This window comes from Carassius carassius, chromosome 11 (genome assembly GCF_963082965.1).
Source record: "Carassius carassius chromosome 11, fCarCar2.1, whole genome shotgun sequence".
Classification (NCBI taxonomy): domain Eukaryota; kingdom Metazoa; phylum Chordata; class Actinopteri; order Cypriniformes; family Cyprinidae; genus Carassius; species Carassius carassius.
Window position 1 is genome coordinate 29002860 of NC_081765.1, and position 23336 is coordinate 29026195.

The following is a 23336-nucleotide window of genomic DNA, read 5'->3' on the forward strand; positions in this document are numbered from 1 at the left end:
GAGGCCCGTGGCTGACACAGGTAACGAATTGTGAGCGTACTCCACCATATAGAGTTGTTGGCTCCAGGTAGAAGGATTCTTGGAGACCAAACATCGCAACGTTCTCTCTAAATCTTGGTTGGCTCGCTCAGACTGCCCGTTACTCTGGGGATGATAACCCGAAGACAGACTAACCATCGCTCCTAGCAATTTACAAAATTCCTTCCAAAATTTGGATATGAATTGGGATCCCCTGTCAGAAACCACGTCTACCGGGAGGCCATGTAACCGAAAGATGTGATCTAGGACAGTGACCACTGTCTCCTTGGCTGTAGGTAATTTGGGCAAGGGAATGAAATGTGCCGCCTTCGAGAACCAGTCCATTACGGTCAAAACGAGTGTTATGCCATTAAAGGGTGGGAGGGCGGTAACAAAATCTAGTGTGATATGTGACCAGGGTCTCGAAGGGACAGACAGCGGTTGAAGAAGCCCATCAGGAGGCCGGTTAGATGACTTACCACTGGCGCAAACTGAGCAAGACAAAACAAAATTGTGGACGTCACGAGCCATAAGTGGCCACCAGAATCGTTGTTTAACTAACCCCTTGGTTCGGCTTATCCCTGGATGACAAGCAACGTTAGAGCAGTGACCCCACTGAATAACTTCGGACTGTGACTCTTCCGGCACAAATAAACGATTTGGTGGGCAACCAGGCGGAGGCGTTACCCCTTCTAAGGCCGTCTTGACCTTCGATTCGACCTCCCATATGAGTGCTGAGACGACTATTTTCTCAGGTAAAATACACTCGGGAGTCACCGGGCGGGCGGAGGGATCAAAAAGACGTGACAAAGAATCAGGTTTGACATTCTTGGAACCCGGGCGGTACGACAGAGTAAAATCAAAACGACCGAAAAAAAGTGCCCACCGAGCCTGCCTGGAATTGAGTCTTTTGGCAATTCTAATGTACTCCAAATTCTTGTGATCGGTCCAAACAATGAAAGGTACCCCTGACTCATCCAACCAGTGACGCCACTCCTCTAAAGCTAATTTGACGGCCAACAATTCTCTGTTACCAATGTCATAATTGCGTTCAGCAGGAGATAAACGATGAGAGAAAAACGTGCAGGGATGCATCTTATCGTCCGAGGCAGCACGTTGGGAAAGAACTGCTCCTACCCCCACCTCTGATGCGTCGCCCTCCACCACAAACTGCCGTGTGGGATCAGGAGCTACAAGGATGGGAGCCGAAACGAAGCGGCTCTTGAGGTTGGTAAATGCAGTATCGGCTGCATCCGACCACCTCAACGGAGTACTGGGGGAGGTCAAGGCCATCAGAGGTGAGGTGAGTAGTTGGCTGAAATTACGAATGAAACATCGATAAAAATTGGTGAACCCCAGAAACCGCTGTAGGGCCTTACGGGAATCTGGAAATGGCCAATCTATCACAGCCTTAACCTTGTCAGGATCCATATGTATTCCCTCGGACGAGACGATATACCCTAGGAAGGGGACAGACTGTGCATGGAATACGCATTTCTCCGCCTTGACAAAAAGCCCATTCTCGAGTAATCTCTGGAGCACTCGTCTGACGTGTTGAACATGTTCCTGGAGAGATGAAGAAAAAATCTGTATGTCATCCAGGTAAACATATATAAACTGATCTACCATGTCTCTCAACACGTCATTAACGAGTGCTTGGAGAGTTGGAGAGTCTGAACGGCATCACCAAATATTCAAAGTGCCCTCTAGGGGTGTTAAAGGCGGTTTTCCGTTCATCCCCCTTCCTGATGCGGACCAAATGATAAGCGTTACGTAAATCCAATTTTGTGAATACGGATGCTCCCTGTAACCTCTCGAAAGATGAAGACATCAATGGTAACGGATAGGTGTTCTTTATCGTGATGTTGTTCAGCTCTCGGTAGTCAATACAAGGTCGCAAAGAACCATCCTTCTTACCCACAAAAAAGAATCCCGCCCCCGCTGGAGAAGAGCAAGGGCAGATGAACCTCGATGCCAAGGAATCAGAAATGTATTTCTCCATGGCCTCCCTCTCCGGAATAGAAAGAGAGTAAAGATTGCCTTGTCGTTGGGACGATGTGGTGGAAGAGAAGCAGCACAGGACTTACTGAACACCTCCTTCAGGTCCAAGTACTCTGCGGGCACGTTTGATAACACCATGGTCTCTTTCTGAAAGACAGAAACAGGCACAACAGGACAAGCAGAAACCAGACAAGACTCATGACAACTTTCACTCCACAAGGTGAATGTGTTGGAACCCCAATCCACTCGTGGATTATGTTTGATTAATCAGGGATGACCTAAAATAATGGGAGCTACAGGGGAGTCCATGAGGTAAAAGGATATGGTTTCACTGTGGTTGCCTGAGGTGAGCAGAGTTATTGGTTCAGTGTAGTGGGTGACGTGTTGCAGTTCCTGGCCATTGAGTGCGGTGACATGGATGGGATGAGACACAGGAAGGACTGGAAGGCTCAGGTGACGTGCAAGGAGAGAGTCAATGAAATTACCATCGGCCCCAGAGTCCAGAAGGGCGTGACAGTCGTGAGTGTGGTTCTCCCACTGCAGTTTCACCGGAAGTCGATGATGTGGTTGAGGACTTCCCGGCGAAGATCCCACCCGATAGTAACCTCAAACTTACTACCGGGCTGGCTCTTTTTACCGGGCAGGAATGGATGGAATGCTCCAAGCCACCGCAATATAAGCATAGTCCTTGGGACCTCTACCGCTCTCTCTCCCTCTGGGAAAGCCGAGCTCTACCCACCTGCATGGGTTCGTGATCATAGACAGTGTTCTCTCGACTAGAGCGGCCCCTTTCCGGAGAGACATAATGGCGTGTAGGACTGACTTGTCTACCCAGGCAGTTAATCCGAGCGTCCACCCGGAGTGCCAGGTCGATTAGGCCATTGAGCGTTGGGGGCAGCTCGAGGAGGTAGATTTCCTTCTGAACACAGTCGGCTAGCCCATGCAGGAATGCGCCGCCTCGTTCCACTGGTACGCAGCCGCCAGGGTGCGGAACTGAATGGAATAGTCCGCCACTGATGATTTTCCTTGTTTAAGGTCCAAGAACTGGTGAGGGGCCTCCCTGCCGGCCGTGGCTCGATCGAAGACCCGTTTCATCTCTTCGGAGAGGTAGTGGAACGAGTCGTAACACAGATGTTGATTCTCCCACACTGCCGTCCCCCATAAGGCGGCTCTGCCAGAGACTAGGGTAAGAGCAAACGCAACCTTGGAAGGTGCGGGGCTGCAATGCAAACTGCATGGAACATTTGTTAAGGAAAGTCTTGCAAAAGTTTGGCTCACCGGAGTAACTCTCTGGCGCCGGAAGTCACAGCCGGAAGTGGTCCTGGGAGGTCTCCCGGGGGACGGGCGGCGCAGGTGGTGCAGTGGGCGCAGTGGGAGAGGTGAGTTGATGAATCCGCTGGGTGAGCTCGGACATCTGTGTCACCAGCGCTTGGATCGCGCATCCGGTGTTCACGATGCTCTCCTGCTGCTGATCCATGCGGTTGACACTGTGATGAATGAATTCAGACAGTGAAGTGGTGCTAGCTGCTTCCATGTTTGGGTGAGAGCGTTCTGTAACGACTGGGTGAAGGAGTGGCAGGAAGAAAGTGCGAGATTAATGAGATTTAATGAAGAAAATGAGACAATACAAAACTGAGTCACAAATAACGCTGGGATGAATGCACAGTCCAAGATGGTGGTGAGGAATGACGAATCCGGAAGGCGGAGGTGAGTTGGCAGCAGGAGAGGGTGACACAGGAACTGCGGGGAAGCAAACCGAAGGTAAGTGGTGTTGCTTGGTGGTGGGTTGCGTAGAGTGGACGGGGTTCCGGGGAGACACGGACATCCAACGCAGAATGTCCCCCACAGACTTCACCCACAAAGTGCAAAACCCAGAGACAACATATCTGATTATAGATTTAAAAATAGCAGTTTAATCCAACCTTATTATTTGTTTTATTATTGCTCAGAGATATTCTTCATAGCTCAGAAGACTTAATCGAGTTCTCAGTTTGACTTTTGTCAGATGTTTCTCCTAAAATTGCTTAAGACACAAGAGAGACAATTGTTCAGATGTAGTTCTGATTAAAGTCAGGTTATATTGAAGTAATAGCAAAACGACAACTATCCAACAATCCAATCAATTACAGCTGGACAAAATCAAGTCCCAACCTACATTCTACATTCAAGAAAAGACAATCACAACTTTCGTTTTATGCCAACTTTAATATTAAATAATATCTGAGTTCATATTAATCTCAGATTTTACACACACACTCATTTTAAGATTTCTAAAACTCTAACATTGATATTTTAAAGGTGTTGTTTTTTGTTTAGTATAAAAATCTGAGAAACAAAATATAACATATAATCTCATTGTCCTCACAAGAAAGAAAAAAGAGATACTGAAGCGATCTCATGTGTGATTTTCTTTCCTATAGGTTCATCTGCTGACATGAGCAATCATTTAAGCAGTAGAATTTAGTACAAACATTTTAGCGCTGGAACACAACTCAGTGTTAACTTTTTACTTAAACTATTGCATTCTGTATCCAGTTTTGTGATTTAAAATTAAAATAAATAAAAGCATACATTTGCAATCTCTGACCCAGGAGCTTTGTTTGTATATTTCTACAGAGCCAGAGGTAAAATCAGCACCCACATGAAATGAACCCAACAGAGTGATCTAAATAAACTGCGTGGAATGGAGGCGTGAACTGCTCTGGCAGTCAGATCAAATCACTGCGTTTGTACATTCAGCAGACAAACTGAAGTAATGCCAAAGCCAATGCTAAGCAAATTCAGGGTTCAAAAAGTCAAACCTAGATCCCTTTGGAAAACAATCCCAGTCTCCCGCAAGCTTCTGTGGTTGTTGCGGAATATGAGGCCAATTCACCCGGCTCTACTTTCATTTCTAAAAGGTGAGCTAACTGGCATGTTGTTTACTCTGGATCAGCTCTAGGTGATGCAATAAGAGAATTTTTCATTGGTATTTTTGTAACATGTAGTGCTGACCTCTAAAAAAAGAAACTGATGTCAGCTCCGCAGCTAGTGGTGTCTTAAAGGGATAGTTCACCCAAAAATGAAACTTCTGTCATCATTTATTTATCCTCATGTCATTCCAAACCCATATGATTTTCTTCTAACAAAAGACAAAGAAGTGTCACGTAAAAGGGCAGGATTTTAGGTGAAAAACAACTATATTTCGGTTTTTCATCAAACAAAGCCATCATATGGCTTCAAAATAATAAAAATCCTTTTGTGTTCCAAGTAAGTAAATGATGACAGAGTATATGCACATTTTTAATGTTTTTTCCAAAAAATCTCTTATGCTTACCAAGGCTACATTTATTTTAATATAAAAACAGACAAATCTGTAATATTGTGAAACATTATTACAATTTAAAAAATTCTTTCTTTTCCATTTTGAATATTTTAAAAAATACTTTTATTTACTAAAATATAGAGTACAGTTATTTTAAAAAAAAACTAGTTATTGTAATATTATTGTATATATATATATAAATATATATATATATACAGATAAGCAAACTGTTTAAATGTTAAGAAATTAGTTTGATCACAGTTGTTTTTGTTTTGTAGGTGTAAAGCATGTGACACAATCAGAAATTAAGCAATGGGAGATATAAACAAAAGACAAATGTATCACATCATCACTGAAATCCAACACTCAGTGTTGTCATAGAAACAAGTACTGAAATGCCACATTGCAATCATGTAATTTGATATTGTGTTTGTCTGCTGGTTAATGTCCTTCAATCTCTCTCAGTCATCTGAAGTGAGGGATCAGGGGCAATATTCTGATCTGTTATCCCTCGGCAGAAAAAAAGCACATGAGCGTCAAATAGAGACCCCAGCATATTGGGATCTCGCAGTCATTTTTTGGCATTTTTAAGCGAACATTTGGTAAAGGCCATAGGGGGTTATTAGATGAATGCTTTCTGTGTAATGAGAGCTCTGGCTTAATAACATTAGCTTGGATCACAGATGAAAAGTACTGTCTATAAAGCTTACACTGACTGAAAGTCTCTCTTGCACTCGGCAGCACTCACACTTTGAAGTGCCTGAGCAAAACAACAGCCAAAGACGGGAAGTACACGCCTCAGCTTCAAACTGCTGGGCGTGTTTCAAAATGGTTTCATTTTCCCCATTTGGTTTTGTTTCCTGATCAATCAAATCAGGAATCTACTCTTTAAGAGCAATTTTTGAGGGCTTTTTTAATGAAGGTCTCAAAGATGACAGCAAAGGTGGACTTACATTCACATATGCATGTTTTTATTTGATGCTGCTGCATTTCCCATATAAAGCCCCCCTCTGACATGTTTGCATATATTTCTAGTTACTCAAAATGTAAGTGAAACCCTTAAATAAAACCCAAAGCAAAAAACTGCACAGCTTAGAGTTTCACTGATATTAAATTAAATCAAATCCTCCTAAAGTCATATGGTTATCTTCTTCGCGTAATGATGCAGATGGTAGTTTTGAGTATCATTTACTTGGACATTTGCTAACTGTCCACAAGACTGACAGATGCCCTACTTTAGGTGGTCACAACAGTCAGCCGGAGTCCATTACCAGCACAGCTGTTACACATGAGTTTCTGGCATGACTGATTTTACCCCTTTTCCCCCCTTTTTTGAATTGTTATATTGTTGTAGCCCCCTTTTGCTTGAGTAATTATTACAGGATACAAGGGAGATAAAGGCATCCCACAATTTGCTTATTTCTGGTTCTAATGTTTACAACAATGAACATTTTTTTATTGAATATTGATGGAGAAGCACACTTTTTGTGAAAATAAATAAAGAAGTTTATTTTTATTTAAAAAATGTATTTAAAAAAGGATCTTTTTGGTCCTTTTTAATGTTGCAACTCACACAGATCCACAAAAAAAATGCTGTATTATGCATGCCAGGCCACAAGTTGGCGATGTCATTATAAACACTACGCTCCTATTGACTGAACACATAACATTTATGCGCATGTCATCACCATTTTCTAATTCCCATTTTCATAGTTTACATAGAGACGATAAAGGTATAATTTTCAAAAACTTTTTTCAACTGTTTGTGTTTTCAGTCCCACTAAAACAGTGTAGTCATGTAAAAGAATGTGCTGTGGTCGAAACATCCATATATTTCTGAAAATGCAACTTTCTGATGTGCAAGTCTAGAGTTTTTTGTTACTACAGTATATACATAACCAAAATAATGTATATTTATTTTCTTTTCGCTCCTTGTCGGCGTCATCCGTGCATAACCGAGTGGTCGAGACAGAGAGTGTCGCGTTTTGTTGCTGTTTTGGCTTTTTCTTTTTTGTCTTGTCGACTCGCTTTCTCGTCCCGCGAGAAGACACCGGTTGCGTCTCGTCCAACTCTTCCCGATTCTCCGACCACGCGTGCAGGACATTTATCGATTTACACGGGAATTGAAACATCCTGTGAATGTTGTGAACTCCCTTTGTGTATCAATTAACCGAATCGGCGCGCTCCCGGTCTCTAGGCTTTTGAGGAAATTCTTCGTCTCCGTGAACCTCTGGACGCGCGCGCCCGTTGGGTTTTCTTAGCCGAGCGCGCGAGCTGCCCCACTCGCATTTAGTGTAATTACTATTTCATCTCATCGTTAAATTTGTGTGGTAATGTGAAATACTATGACAAGCCATTTTACAATTATTCCTATTTAAACTAACTATCCATTTTTATTTTACTAGTAGATTAGAAACAGAATGTTTCATGTCTAAATAGTTAGCCTATAGTGAAACTGAAAAAGATCATCACAACTGGAAATCTTACTAAAAATGTAAAAATATGTAAAAAATGTATACTGGTTACTAGTACTACTTCTATTAAAGCCTAGGCCAGCTAGAAATTCATAGGCCTGAATATGTGAACAATTTTCTATAGAATTTAAATAGCCTAGCAAAAGATCGCTGTAGCATTATTTGCTACTGATTTTAAAAGTATTAGACATAGGTACTAGTTAGTTGAATAAATTACGGATTGCAATAGAAGATGTGTTAACAGAAATATTTTAATCTTGTCAAAGACTGATTGCACTTCTGTAATAGTATTCCCGCGGATTTAAATGAGTTTTAATGTCAACAAATACATAGGCTGCTTCAGACTTGCGTGTCTAAATTTGTTTCCATATTATAATGACTGCAGGCCTGGGCTATTTGCTGTGCTAAACAATAACCCGTATTACTAGGTGTGAAAAAGTCGTCCTCACACAGCACCTTGGACAGTTCCTGGAGTGGCCAAAGCTTCTGAGACTAAGCAGTTAACTTCTAGTGGATGTTTCCCCGTTCTATATGCCAGATTATTTCAATTTCTTTTTCATTTTCTGTATATATATGCAACAGTCTTAATGAAGTCGTATAAATGAAAGATATTTGTAAAGGACGATGTTAGTCGCGATGCCTAAATTGCTCCCCTCTAGTATACAAAAATGTTTCACCCAGCGCACAGGATTCTAAAAGATTTTTGTTTTTATATATATATATAATAATTATTTTACCTTCAAATAATTTCAACCTTACATAGAACATAAAAAAGTGTTTAGCTTATCTTTGTACAAGAGTCTACAATATGTGAGAGCATCTCAATAACTCTCTTTTACACCTTTATCTTTAAATTTTCATTATAATCTATATTTTGCGTGTGTGACAACTTCGACTTAATTTAATAATGAACGAAGGCTTTTCTGCACTTCAAATAAAACACAAATATCCGATACATTTTGAGAATATTTCTTTGCTGAACAGGTGGATTATAAATGATTCAAGGACAGGTTCATTTACACTGATGTATGGTGTGAAATCTGTGGTGATATAGGGTGTATTTAGAAATTCCAAACATTTTTTATAAGTGTATTGCTATGCGATGGCGACATTAATCAATACAGCCGCTTAAAGCCTACTAACAGTGAATATCCTTTAGGAAAGAAAAATATGTTTAATTATATTCAATAATATACATGACCTTGAGATTTCATGATAATAGTTTCAAAATGTAGCCAACTGTTTCAAACCTTTTGACCTGTTTATAAATCTATATTTGAACTGAATAATCAGCAAGTCTGTGTTTTAAAGAAAATACAAATAATAATTAATAAAGAAAAAAATTCTGAAGGTGCTGAGAGTGATGCAATTATCTCTAAATGTTTTTACATAAATGACTATGATAATGTTAAATTCAAAACCATTTGTTTTATTTCGTAAACCTTCATCATGAACTGATACACACATACAACAGTCTCAAAACTAGAGTCACTTTGTAATCAACCTCTTTTTGGTTGCATCTTCATTGTTTGCTCCTTCTTCACAAGCAATAAAATTTCAAGTCGAGAATAACCGAATAGTTTGAGCAGACTAATTCAGTCCATTATTTATTTCCCATCTTAGAAAGACAGGCCTCTCGATCAGCTTTTTACACAGGGCGAATTTAAAAGGTCATAGTCAAGCTTTTATGTACAGCACTGAGACTCTAACAACCGAATTTTTCACTCAAGCAATTCGAAGTTCCACAAAGGATAACGGATTGAACGTTAAATTAGACGGGATTCAAAGAATGGGACTTGTGCAACTCTGCATGATTTTACAGCAATTCATTGCTAAGGCAACATTACAGATTTTTAAGCACTTGCCTGCTGGTTATTACTAGATTGAGTACTGTTTTATATAAACAAGAGATAAACCAGTTTTATAAAACATTAACATGAGGGGTTGCATGGAATGATGCAGGGATTTGACTTTATAAAAATTAACACTTCTATACAAAATCACAACAAAATAATTCAGTATGGGATAGATAAGTAGTAAAATGTAATAGGTTGAAAAATATATCAATCTCTATTCATTTCTATAATTGGCCAAGTATCGGATTAAAAATTGCATAGATTCCAAATTATTGCTTGTGATTTTGTAGCATGGATAAGTAACACATTCTGAAGAAAGTCACGCCTGTTCCCACCTGTGTGTGACCGCAACGTAGAAGCGCTGTAGAATACAATACATAAGGTGAACGAGAATAAACGAACTCTCTTTTCTCCTAAAGGCAGTAACAACAATAAATAAGTACATAAGATTAAGCATATAATGTTGTTGCTCTTTTTGCATCAGCCATAACAGAATACAGTGACGAGCAGTATCACAAATGTCTGTTAGAATCACGAGTCGTGAAATATCGCGTTCAGCTGTGCGTTCATGACCCGCTCATGATGCGAGTGCCCCTCGTACGACATAATGTTCTCCATGGGTACATCACAGCGCTGCGTAGAGCCCGCGTAAAGAGACGCGTGTCCCTGCGCGCCGGCCAAGCCCGCCGCCTGATAGTGCATGGTAAAGGCGTAGTTCTTCTCGAATTCCGACGAGGGCTCGTGTTTGAAGGAAAAGTTCCCATTAACGCTCAAAGGTGGACTAAGAGGTCCGTCAAAGGAGGGACTGGTGCAGTCTGTGAGCGCGGTGTCAAAGAATGGCTCCAGTGCGCTCCCGTACGCGTGCGGCTTGACGTGAAAGATATGAGAGCTGTCCATTGTACCGTACGGAGGGCTGGGAAGACCGGGCGTCTGGTAGGAGTAGGGAAGAGCGGAAAAGGAAGCACTTGCTGTTTGAATATGAGGGGGCATCTCTTGGCTCTGCTCGGGGAGAAAAGTTCTGGGGTTCAGTTGGAGGCATCCTGCGACCAAATTGGTCGTGGGCTGGGACAAGCCCTTGCACAAGGCCTGCACGAAAGACATTAGATCCGGGCTTTTGCCCGACCTGAGGATTTCCGAAAGCGCCCAAATGTAGTTCTTGGCCAGTCGTAGTGTTTCGATCTTGGAGAGCTTCTGCGTTTTGGAGTAGCACGGCACAACTTTGCGCAGGCTCTCCAGCGCGTCGTTGAGCCCGTGCATGCGGTTCCTCTCCCGGGCGTTCGCCTTCATGCGCCTTAGTTTGAACCTCTGTAGACGCGCCTTAGTCATCTTCTTCCTCTTGGGTCCTCGTCTTTTCGGCTTGGTGTCATCGCCGTCTTCTTCCTCCTCCTCTTCCTCATCGTCATCCTCATCTTCGAGTCGGCTAAGTCCTACTTCGTCGTCCTCCATATCCTTGTGCATGGACACGCTGGTGTTCTCCACGTCGCGCTCGTCTTGGGAGCTGCTGTCACACTTGTCGGTCCAGTTCGTGCTAGTTTGAGACTCCAGCATCATGCTTTCCTCTGTGTAAGATTTCGTCATGTTGGAACTCTACAAAGCGATAAATAAAGCCTTTAAACATCCATTCAATCAAATTGTTCTGTATTATCTTAAAAATGTGAGGCATGCAAGCCTTAAAAAAATGAAATGCACTACGCTGCACATTCAAAATGCAACAACACATGACCTGTGGATGAATCATAGCTGCTTACTTTATGCAGCTTTGTTATGTTACATCATCCGAGTTTCCTAATCAGATGGAGTCCTTGTTGTTCATTTTGAAGTACGAAGGAATTGAATAAGAAATATTGGAATATTATATGTATGTTTGTGTGCGTGTCTTTTTATTCCTAGGTATTCAGAAACTAAATTCTAATTTCTGGTTAGGTTTGAAATAAATTAGTCTTAATGTAGTCTGAATTATCATAAGTAAATTGGTATTGCCTTAATCCTTCTTAACGAGACTGATCAGCAAGATATCACTAGTTGTGATTTTTTTATATCTTAAAAGCAAGTATTGTACAGTATAGCAGAAGTTTAGACATTACGATTGTAAAAAGTATTAATTAGTCAATATACAGGATTATTTTGCACTCCAAAAATACATTTTGTAATTAATTTTATTAATTTGAAAAGCGCAATTAACTTGTCACTGCAAGTTGGCACATCTTCACTATTGAATGTAACAATTAATTTACATTTTCAGTAGATTTATTTGTGTGTTTTACGAAGTATCAGTTATGCAAAATGTATGCCGTTCCAAATTAAACGTCTGTTCATCTGAGTATAACACTGTCATCATCAGCAACATGATCTGAATGATATCGAGCTATTTGTCAGTTCAACATAAATATGTCAAATACAGATTGTATTATTAAAGAAAGAAACAAGACATACCTAGGATTTGTTGAATGTCTTGTTATGACAGTTTCATGCCCGTCGTGGTGGTGTGGGAAGTCCTGCGGATTGAAGCCTAATGTGGCTGCGCCGATGGGATGCTCTGGTTATATAGCAGTGCTGCTGATGCTGGAAGATGCTAGTGGATGTCTGTCAGTGGCTGCCTCTACAGTCCCAACCTGCGCCCGTGATTAGCATCTGGCCCCGCCCCTTCCCCCGGCACGCGCCATATGGCCGACTACGTCAGGAAAACGGCCTCAAGCGTCACGTGATCTCTTCCATTTGTATTCGCCAGAGCTCCGTATTCCGTCCCTTTGTGGCCGAAAGAAAGTGACCATCTGTCGCCAGTTAGAGACTCAGTGGACCTGTTTGTACCCGCAGGATGGATTAACCCTTTCAAGCGTGGGACACATTCAATCACGACCGGCTCTTTCTTTAGCTGCATCCCGTTGTCTTAATGCGGACAGTTCTTTATGCGTGTCCATAAATTATCTCATAATCACTCAGTAGGTTTTGTCCCTAATTATTAGTGGAAATAGGCCTAGGTCCTGTCTAAAAGAATATAAATACGCCTAAATTGTATAATTATAAAAATACAAATTATTATTATGTTATCATTACTGTTTAGCTTGACTTATTGTAATTATACCTATTAATACAAAAAGCAAATATTCTGATTATAGTTTAGCCCATTTGATTTTTGAGAAATTTGTGGTTTGTTGTGGTGGTTCGGGGAATTGTTGCTTATGTTTTACAAATATCTCGTGATATTGATTGTAAACAGTAGCCTAGGCTATTGCAAAGTTTGGTTCGAGATCCCGGTCATGAGTCCTCCTCTTTTCAATGCTGGTCGGGCGGCACGCGAGTCGCACGCGCACTGACAAAAAGCCTGTTTCACGGCTCACTAACCTGATCCAACGTCCTAAATCTGCTGTTTTCTATTCAATTTAATATCACTGCCCCTCCAACTACCGCCCCCCCCCCCAAAAAAAGAAGAAGAGGCGAGTACATAAATGAGGGAATAACTATACAGTGGCATTTAAACACATGTGGAGCGTTTGTGCTTTGAGGAAATTAGCCTATAATATATAGGCTATTAAAATAAATAAATAAAATGAAATAAAATAAAATTAAATTGAGGAATTATTTGATATCAACAGAAAGTCATCTGACAAGTAAAAAAAAAATTTCACTATAAAAGTCTGTGTATGATCTAATCATGCCTCAATTAATTATGTACTTAGCCTGTAGTTGTTAGTTTTGACAGTATTTGTTGTCTTTAAAATATTGGCCTATGCGATTTAGTTTTGCATCAGAATCAGTCCATAAAACCATCTTAAAACCAGACCACCGAACATATACAGGGGTTATTATAATTTAGGCTTGCTCAACTTTAATTTGATCAAATCAACTTCATGAGAGCATATTAAAGATTTGCAGGTTTTGATTCACTGAGGTAGTGCAATTGTTTTTATTCGATCTAAGGCTGAGTTGAGTATCTCGTCTCTATCCTCCTCTGCTGTTTGCTCATGCATGGAAATTTTTTTTCTTCCATTGTTTGTTTATCTGTGCTTATCTCTCCTGACATTTGTTAACGGCCTATCGCAGACATTTGATAACCAGGTAACCGTGAAGTGTCCACGAACATGGGCTCTGAGTGCTGCTAATCTTTCTCATAAAAATCAACAAGTTTGTGGCGGTCAAAGGTCCGAAAGGAAGCCGTCTGTTTGCAGTCTTTATCTCCTTGTTGCCATGCAAACCAAGTGATTTCAGCACCACTGACAGCAACTCAGAGGACTTGTGTCGCATTTGGTTCATGCTTTTGCACTTCTCGTTTCTTCAGCATCCCACACATTGGCACTCTTTATTTTATGTGGTATTATAAATTACATGCATTAAAATATAGCTACAGACTGTATGATGTCATATTACATTGCTCTGACTGATACTTTTTATTTTCTCTGGTTAAGTACAAAGGCGAATAAATCAAAAGGTAGAACAATTGCTCAAATTGATATATATATACAGAGTAGATGCAAACCATCTACTCTGGAACTGATACTTTTTTATTTTCTCTGGTTAAGTACAAAGGCGAATAAATCAAAAGGTAGAACAATTGCTCAAATTGATATATATATACAGAGTAGATGCAAACCATCTACTCTGGAACAGAGTAGATGCAAACCAAATCTCTCTTTTTCTGCTTGAATGGCTCTCCCGACTGAATAAATCCCTATCTCTTATTTCATTGTGAGTTGCTCTAATTATTTATGCAAAAATGCAGATTTCTATTAATTAGTTTGTCCGCTGATTAGTTCTGTGGTATTTTGGGCGCAATAAATCATGCAGAGGCGCTCGTTTTGGCTTGTGACCCATCTGTGCAGCTCTGTGAATTGATTCTGTATTTCTTTAGTTCAAGGGCTCGTTTGGGTTGCAGGTAACGCCACCTGCTGCACATGGGGCCAGTGCGGCCCCTCGAGGCAGTCTGCTGCTCGCTACATCAGCACTTCAATTCACAGGTATATAACACGAAAATGAACGGCTAACACCGGTAAAATAATTTCCTTTAACAAGTCGTTAATGTTATAAAGCATAACATTTGTATTCATTTTTTACCAAAACAAAGGTTTTTGCACCAGAGTTCTACGAATTAGAAATAATTTTGTTTAGGTCTAAATGTTTTATTTAGCATACATTTATTAAATACATTTCCAGTGCATTAGATTAAACAGTATGACGTTAGCTTTCATCGTATTATAATAAATATACTATTAATATATTGTTATTTAAAATGGTTATAGTTAATTTTACGTTTAATATTCATTTCATTGGAACCCTGTGCATGTGTATAAGATCGGAGCTACGACTCTGTTGAGTCTAATTATGGTCACGAGCGCTATCTTCTGTTAAAATTGAGAAACTACAGTGAAAAACCGGCAAGTAATATTTAATTAAATGTTATTATTGAATTAGATTGAAATATTATTTTCTTGTAAAACGTAATCTAAATATCTTTTTGTTTTATTTACAACTTAGAAAAAAAAATGTTACAATGTATGGTCTTTTTCTAAATGTCTGCATGTAAGGTTGAATTAAAATAGAATATTTGAAATAACAATTCATGTAATATACTGATATAATATGTAATATAATTTATACATAAAATATATGCATACAAATATATAGACAGACAGACAGACAGATAGACAGACAGACAGACAGAGACAGACAGAAAGACAGATAGATAGACAGACAGACAGACAGACAGACAGACAGACAGACAGGCAGGCAGGCAGGCAGGCAGGCAGGCAGGCAGGCAGGCAGGCAGGCAGCAGGCAGGCAGGCAGGCAGGCAGGCAGGCAGGCAGGCAGGCAGGCAGGCAGGCAGGCAGACAGACAGACAGACAGACAGACAGACAGACAGATAGATATCTATCTATCTATCTATCTATAGATAGATAGATAGATAGATAGATAGATAGATAGATAGATAGATAGATAGATAGATAGATAGATAGATAGATAGATAGATAGATAGATAGATAGATAGATAGATAGATAGATAGATAGATAGATAGCTAATGTGTTCTACTCATATAGCATATTTGGAAACATTTAGGACTAATAATATCAAAGGGATAACCTTGGTTGGGCACCTCTGAGATATATTGCTTCAGAAATACTGACAGTGGTTCATAAATCAAGTTGTAACCATCCACTGGGTAATAACATGAACATAATACCTCTACCCATCTGTTTTATTGCAAAAGAACAGTAATTAAGATTCCACTGAGAAATGTTGGCAATACAATTGAATCGAATTAGCAATTACTTTAATTTAGAAGTTTTAATTTATACCTGTTTAAAAAATATTTTCCCCTCTGGAAACACATCATGGTGTGTTATTCTGTTGAAGAATAGCTCTTATAACAGCTCGAGGGGTGTTGTAATCCAGCTGCCTCCTTTTCAGCTGTAGGTTTTATGCGTTGACCATCATACAGGGGTAGTGAATAAGATGAATTGTGGTTTTATAGTCTCATGGTTAGATGTCTATCACAGGTGTTTCATCACAAATGGATTGCTCGGTTAACCACTTCCTTACCTTGCTCAGTGATGTAACCTCCTTTTGAGCTGATTCACAGACACCTGCTGTTAGTTGTATGACATTAAAGGTTTAATTCACTTTCTCATAAAGACATCTTCACTTTGTTTACGCTTACAGGAATCTTGTTGAAAAATAACCAAAACAGCTAAAACTTTAAAAAAAAAAAAATCTGAAAATGCATTTTGTAGGCCTACTAACATTCGTAACTTCATAGCAATCCGTAATTGGTATTCTTTCTTGGATTTTGGTACTAGCAAAGTCTAATATTTATCTCACATAGAGTTCTTGAGACCAACTTACTAGAAGAAAAAAAAAAGCATTTTCCAACATTTTATTTACAGTGTTCTACGTAGATTTCATATTTCAAATGCCAGGTGTGGCTGTTATTGAGAAATCAGTTTTGGATCAGATGATCAGATTGTATCAGGAATGGTGCACTGCATATCTTCTTCCAGCAGGTTTCAGGCCAGGCATATTTTTGGGCTCCGTCTCCGTCTCGCCTATGTTGTTACTTTTCACTCTTTTTTCCCGGAAGCGGAAGCATTGTAGTTGAAGTTTTGGAATAGTTTTGTCTGATGATTCAACGCACTACATACTTTCTAACTATCAGCGCGCGATCATCATCATGTCCTGTTGAGATGGTAAGATGCGTTTTTCTGCTATTTTAGGACTGGTAAAGTTGCTTTGTCTAGTGTTTGTTTTTAATCTTGCGCGTTATAATGCAGTAGCCTTTGGACTGAGGTTGTTTTACGCGCAGATGCTCACTGAAATACAGTTATTTAAGTGCTCGTGCTAGTTTAATGCGTGCGTACTGTGGCGTTTCAGAACCCGAGCGCTCATTTCTAAAGTTTATTTACAGAGTCTAATGGAGTTGTTTTTGCATGCGCGTGTGATTGAAACAGTTTAATAGTATTCATATTTTGGAAAAGCAAAATGAAGAAAACTTTTAACTTTAAGAAACAGGGATAACAGTTGTGCAACTAATCGGATGACGTTACAGTGAAGGTTTTTTCTTCTTCTTTTTTCTCTTTGTTTCCTTTGGTTGACACTGATCATGGTTAGATAGTGGGTCATATCAGTGTCACCTGGTTCACCCTCCTGCTTAGGTTTGGAAAGCGACCAAATGTATCCTCATTAGATACTCCTGATTTGCTTGAGCTTTTATGATGTTTATTGAAATGGTAATGACATGCTTTCAAAGCTGATAGTATCTCGCTTATTGAATACTTGATCCATTACGAATCAGGCTAGATAACTAGAAGAAATTAGGCTCATTTAGGGCCACCCAGAGCGCTAACCTGAAGTGGAAGGCTTTATGCTTGTGTTTACATAATTGCGTTATGTTGACCATCCTAGATTACATATTTTTTATGTTATTTATTTATTTTATTTTTTCAAGAAAAAATTTATTTAATTTTTGTTTGCTTGTTTGTTTCTTTTTTTTTTAAACTAGTGCTTTTCAAACGTGTTCTTAAAGTAGACCACCTGAACAGTAAAAGAAATCTTGCAACCACCTAACATCTTAAATTTGTGGGAAAGAACAGTTACATGCAGTTGTATTTAATGTAAAAATAATTTTGGACAATATCTCGAAATAGCCTTTTACCAATTCAGTGTTGCAGGAAGCTGGATCCAACATTTTTGTACACTGACATATAACTATCAGTTATGTTAATTAATTACTGTTAGTTATGTTATCAATTATTTTGAATCAGTTATTAGTTAATCACTTGATTAATTAAATGTTGGTCCCTCCTATCAGTTCACTTCCTATCATTTGTTATTTTATGTAAACTACTGTTCAAAAGTTTAAGGTCTGTACTTTTATTTAGCAGTGATACATTCAATTACTCAAAAAGTGACAGTAAAATGTTACATAATTGTACTGTATTTATTTATTTATTTTCATGTAAATGCTATTCATCAAAGAATCCTGAAAAAAAAAAAAAGATTTTCATGAAAATATAACACGGCTCAACTGTTTTCAACATTGATGATAAGAAGAAATGTTTTTTTAGCAGGATCTCAGCATATTAGGATTATTTCTGAAGGATCACATGACACTGCAGACTTGAGTGATGATGCAAATTCAGATTAGTCATCACAGGAATAAATTACATTTTAAAATATATTTAAACAGAAAACAGTTATTTTAAATTGTATTGATATTTCATAATATTACAATATTTACTGTATATATCTATATATCTACTAACCATTAAAGGACCACTGATGCTTCACTGACGGCAATTTGAGAACCACTTTTTTTAACTGTTCTCATGCTTTAGTACTCTTAACCATTGTCAGGTTTTTCTAATTAAATCTAGTGACTCTTAAGTCTCCTTAAAAGTTCACTCTCTTCTGACTTCTCCAGAGTTTTATGTGAATATTGAAAGTAGGGCAGCTCTGTTCTATGCAAACATAAAGGCAGGGGTGCTGTCTTCTGGGTTTCTTCAGATAACATTAGTCAGGTGTAAACACAGCTGACATATGAGTGTGTGTAAAAGAGACTGTGTTTGAGCAAATGAGAGATACTGGTATGTATTTACAGAGATAACACGGATGAATCCATGTTGTCGCATGATTTACTGCATTTCTGCCCCAGGTAGAGACTGTGTAAACATGTTCATAAAGTAAAAGTGCATCCAAAAAAATTACTCACAACTGTAGATTTACAAATATAGGAAATGACAGCGGTCATTGACTGCAAGAGCTCTGAAAATGAATTAGCGATTTTCTCGCAGCATTGGAATCAGTAAAATTTCCATTTGCGTGATCTCCTCAACAAGAGAAATCAGCATCAGTGGTTGGAAAAGAAAGCCGAGTTTTTGTGTTAACAGGTCTCGAGTTGCTTTTTGTGGAAAATGTGTCACGCTAACTAAACAAAAGGTGTGGCTCTGTTTCCTTAGCAAAGTTCTGTTATTTACAATGGGAAGTTGGATTATATTAAAGTGAACCATTTCCATTGTTGCCTTTGAAACAGTCCCTGCGACTACATATTGCATTTCCGTCCCAAGTCAAGAGGGAATCTAGATTAGTTTGGCTCAATGCCTGCTGTTTCAGATCCAAGGAACAATTTTCTAAGCCATCAGCTGTAATATTTCCATTATTAGACATGCAAAACTGTGCTGTGCTGACAGCTGATGCTGTGTAATTGGTACATAATGAAGAAGGAAAATCATTACCATTAAAGTAACACAGACTGAAGCAGGTTCGAAAGTTTTCTGATGTGTTTCTGATTGCATTTTTGACTCATGATTTGCTTCATGGAAACATCTTACAAATAGCTTAATGCAGGAGAAGAATGCGTTGTTTTTTCTGCCCTATGCATTAAAAACAAACCAGAAAAGGTCCTGTGGGGCTGATATGAATGCTATCAGGGCTTTGTCCACAGGAAATTAATTCAGCTAGGGACCTGAAACAGACCTCAAGAGAAAGGCTTTCAAAGAGACATGAGGAAAATGACACTGTTGTGTTGTACAGTTTACATTACTCGCTCAATAATTTTTAGCAGGATGACACCATGAAATGGTGTGACTACAAGCATAGAATTCTTTTCTTTGTGAATGTATTGAAAATGAAGTTTTGACAAGGTTTTTTTTTTTAATGGCCAGTAGGTTATCAGTAATGATTTCCTAGTTGCTAATGCTAGTCAAATGTAAAAAGAGTGATATTGTCATTGTAGAATGCTAAAAATGGATACGACCACAAGTGTGCCAATATTTTGGGATAATTTTGCTATTCATATTTGAATGTATATAGACTACAATTCAAAAATTTCGGGGCAGACTCAATGATGCACTGCTCAAAAGTGAGAGTAAATACATTTGTAATGTTACAAAAGACTAATACTTCAGCTACATTATATTCCTTTTTGAACTTTCTATTCATAAAAGATCCTGAAAAAAATGTATCATAGTTCCTACAAAAATATTAGGCCATACAAGTTTTCAACATTTAATAATAATGATAATCAAAAATATTTCTTAAGCACTAAATCAACATATTAGTATGATTTCTGAAGGATCATGTGACACTGAACTATATATATATATATATATATATATATATATATATATATATTCTTCTTCTTCTTTTTTTTTTTTTTTTTTTAATTGCAATAATATTCACAAAGATCACTTCTTTTTTTTCTTGTACAGTATTTTGATAAAATAAATGCAGACTTGGTGAGTATAAGAGACTTCATGTCCGCTTTAAATCGTATATCAGAGCGAAGTCACTTTACTCAGTTTTCTACATTTAGATGACCGTGATCCTGACTGGACAGTGAGAACTAGTTTGCATGGTCTCAAAAGCTTTTAGCCCCAAGGCTAGTGCTTGCTAAAGCAAAACACAGCATGCTATACCCCCTTTACTGTGGGAAAATCAGAGTAAAGCTTATTGCTTTCATAAAATGCAATTACATTAAGTGGAATAGTTTACCCCAAAATGAAACTTCTGTCAATATTTACTCAACCTCATGTCATTCAAAACCTATATGACTTTCCTTTCCATTTGAAACATACATATATGTATGTATGTATGTATGTATGTATGTATGTATGTATGTATGTATGTATGTACAGGTGCTGGTCATATAATTAGAATATCATCAAAAAGTTGATTTATTTCACGAATTCCATTCAAAAAGTGAAACTTGTATATTTATTCATTACACATAGGCTGATATATTTCAAATGCTCATTTCTTTTAATTTTGATGATTATAACTGACAACTAAGGAAAATCCAAAAATTCAGTATCTCAGAAAATTAGAATATTACTTAAGACCAATACAAAGAAAGGATTTTTAGAAATCTTGGCCAACTGAAAAGTATGAACATAAGTATAAGCATGTACAGCACTCAATACTTAGTTGGGGCTCCTTTTGCCTGAATTACTGCAGCAATGCGGCGTGGCATGGAGTCGATCAGTTTGTGGCACTGCTCAGGTGTTATGAGAGCCCAGGTTGCTCTGATAGTGGCTTTCAGCTGACAGCTGAAACCCATGTCTTGTATACGTCTGTGCGTAGTGGTTCTTGAAGCACTGACTCCAGCTGCAGTCCACTCTTTGTGAATCTCCCCCACATTTTTGAATGGGTAGGGGTGCTCCGATCATGATCGGCCGATCGTTAATGGGCATCTCGTCAGTAAAGCCGGTTCTCTAATCAGCGGTAAATTCCATCAGGTGCGTGATTTCACATAGAGCAGCTGTTACTACCATTGTTGAACATGGAATGAACAAATGAACATGGATTTGCGCAGCTTCTCAGTTAACAATGGCTCTGTGTAGGAACAGCTGCTCTATGTGAAATCACGCACCTGATGGAATTTACTGCTGATTAGAGAACCGGCTTTACTGACGAGAAGCGCATAACGATCGGCCGATCGTGATCGGAGCACCCCTAGGTTTTGTTTCACAATCCTCTCCAGGGTGTGGTTATCCCTATTGCTTGTACACTTTTTTTCTACCACATCTTTTCCTTCCCTTCGCCTCTCTATTAATGTGCTTTGACACAGAGCTCTGTGAACAGCCAGCCTCTTTTGCAATGACTTTTTGTGTCTTGCCCTCCTTGTGCAAGGTGTCAATGGTCGTCTTTTGGAAAACTGTCAAGTTAGCAGCCTTCCCCATGATTGTGTAGCCTACAGAACTAGACTAAGAGACCATTTAAAGGCCTTTGCAGGTGTTTTGAGTTAATAAGCTGATTAGAGTGTGGTACCAGGTGGCTTTAATATGGAACCTTTTCACAATGTTCAAATTTTCTGAGATACTGAATTTGGGATTTTCCTTGGTTGTCAGTTATAAACATCAAAATTAAAAGAAATAAACATTTGAAATATATCACTTTTTGAATGGAATTATTGAAATCAACTTTTTGATGATATTCTAATTATATGATCAGCACCTGTATATGTTTGTAACACATTTTCAGGTTTTATTGTCCATACAATGAAAATCAATGCAGCTCAGTGTTGTTTGGACAGAATTTAATTTGTGTAAACTTTCCCATTAATGTGAATAAGAAACACCAAAGAGTTACTTTTATTTGAAAAGTGCCAATTTATATAGTCTATTAGCCTAACTTTAGACCGTTTATAGTCGCCAAACAACTTAATATTCACAATTGTGTTTATCTACGGTTTTCAGTTACGTTAAAAATTACTCCTCGAATCAGAATTTAAAGTTTTATAATGACATTTTAAGTTTGTAATTAGATTTTTGAAATTCATGTGAAAGAGCTGCCATTAATAATTCACTAATTGTACTTCAGGCAGTGCTGTATAGGCAGTTCTGCGTTGTGAATTAAACAGGGCATCTAAGAGTAGCTGGAATGAAAAGAAGTGTGCTACTAATCCATCTGTACCATGTGCTGACATGTTTACAGTGCTGTTGTGAAGAAGCGTGGCGGCCTGATGAATCTTGCATTGGTTTATCTCATCAACTCCCTCCTATTGCCTTCCATATTTCTTCCATAAACAGAATCCTTAGCCCAGGCCTTGTTCCTGGGATTCCAGCCAGCCCTCCTCTGGGTCCCATGTCAGTGCTATTCATCACAAGGATGTGTGTGTGCGTGTGTGTTTGTAATGTTATAAAAAAATAAAAAAGATGCTTATTACACACTTAAGCTGTACTCTGTGTGATGTTGAAGATTTCCGCTAAAAGGCATGAAATTGGAGCCTCACCTGTTCCTGACTGAATCCCAGTGTCTGTTGTGCTAGCATGCTAACGGTAACACCCCGTGCGCTCCATATGTTTGTTTCACATTGGGCAAATTGAAACCCTGGGTACTGCTGACCTTGTTCAGGCTAATGATTAAATGGTTTTATCATAATGATGGTACATACAGTAGTGTGTCTCTGTGGCTGGACCTTTAACAAACAGGCAGACGATGAGGAGGCCCAGGCTTGTATAATCTGTTATTTTGCATGTTGCTGTTCAATTCTGCCTCTAGTCTTTATTTTGGACAATTATAGTGCTACATATTTATTTTAAAAAATTGTTTTTGCTTTTTGATGAATCAATCAAAACCAGTCAGTTATTGGTTTGAATCATTCTAATGAATCACTGAATCACAAAGCGGTTCCTGACTTTTGTGCAAGTAGTTACTTGCATCATGTCCAACCCAAAATAATCCAAGAACTATTAA

The 23336-nt window shown here is 38.8% G+C and overlaps 2 protein-coding genes across 2 annotated transcripts in view; one reads left to right on the forward strand and one right to left on the reverse strand.

Annotated features, from left to right (window-relative positions):
• Positions 1–9205: 9205 nt before the first annotated feature.
• Positions 9206–12239, reverse strand: LOC132153155 (neurogenic differentiation factor 1). The gene is made up of 2 exons (XM_059562460.1): positions 12087–12239; positions 9206–11240 (listed from the first exon to the last, which is right to left on the reverse strand). The coding sequence occupies exon 2, from the start codon at positions 11229–11231 to the stop codon at positions 10185–10187; it is 1047 nt and encodes a 348-aa protein (XP_059418443.1). The 5' UTR covers positions 11232–11240; positions 12087–12239; the 3' UTR covers positions 9206–10184.
• A 4436-nt stretch (positions 12240–16675) lies between these two features.
• The window catches only part of LOC132153156 (protein ITPRID2-like), a 44833-nt gene continuing 38172 nt past the window's right edge, over positions 16676–23336 (forward strand). Inside the window, exon 1 of the mRNA XM_059562461.1 lies at positions 16676–16831. The gene's annotated coding sequence lies outside the window, so the exon portion shown is untranslated. The remainder of the gene's footprint in view (positions 16832–23336) is intronic.

Excerpts from the sequence above, each read along its gene's own strand:
- LOC132153155 (XM_059562460.1), bottom strand. The coding sequence starts at position 11,231 with ATGACGAAATCTTACACAGAGGAAAGCATGATGCTGGAGTCTCAAACT.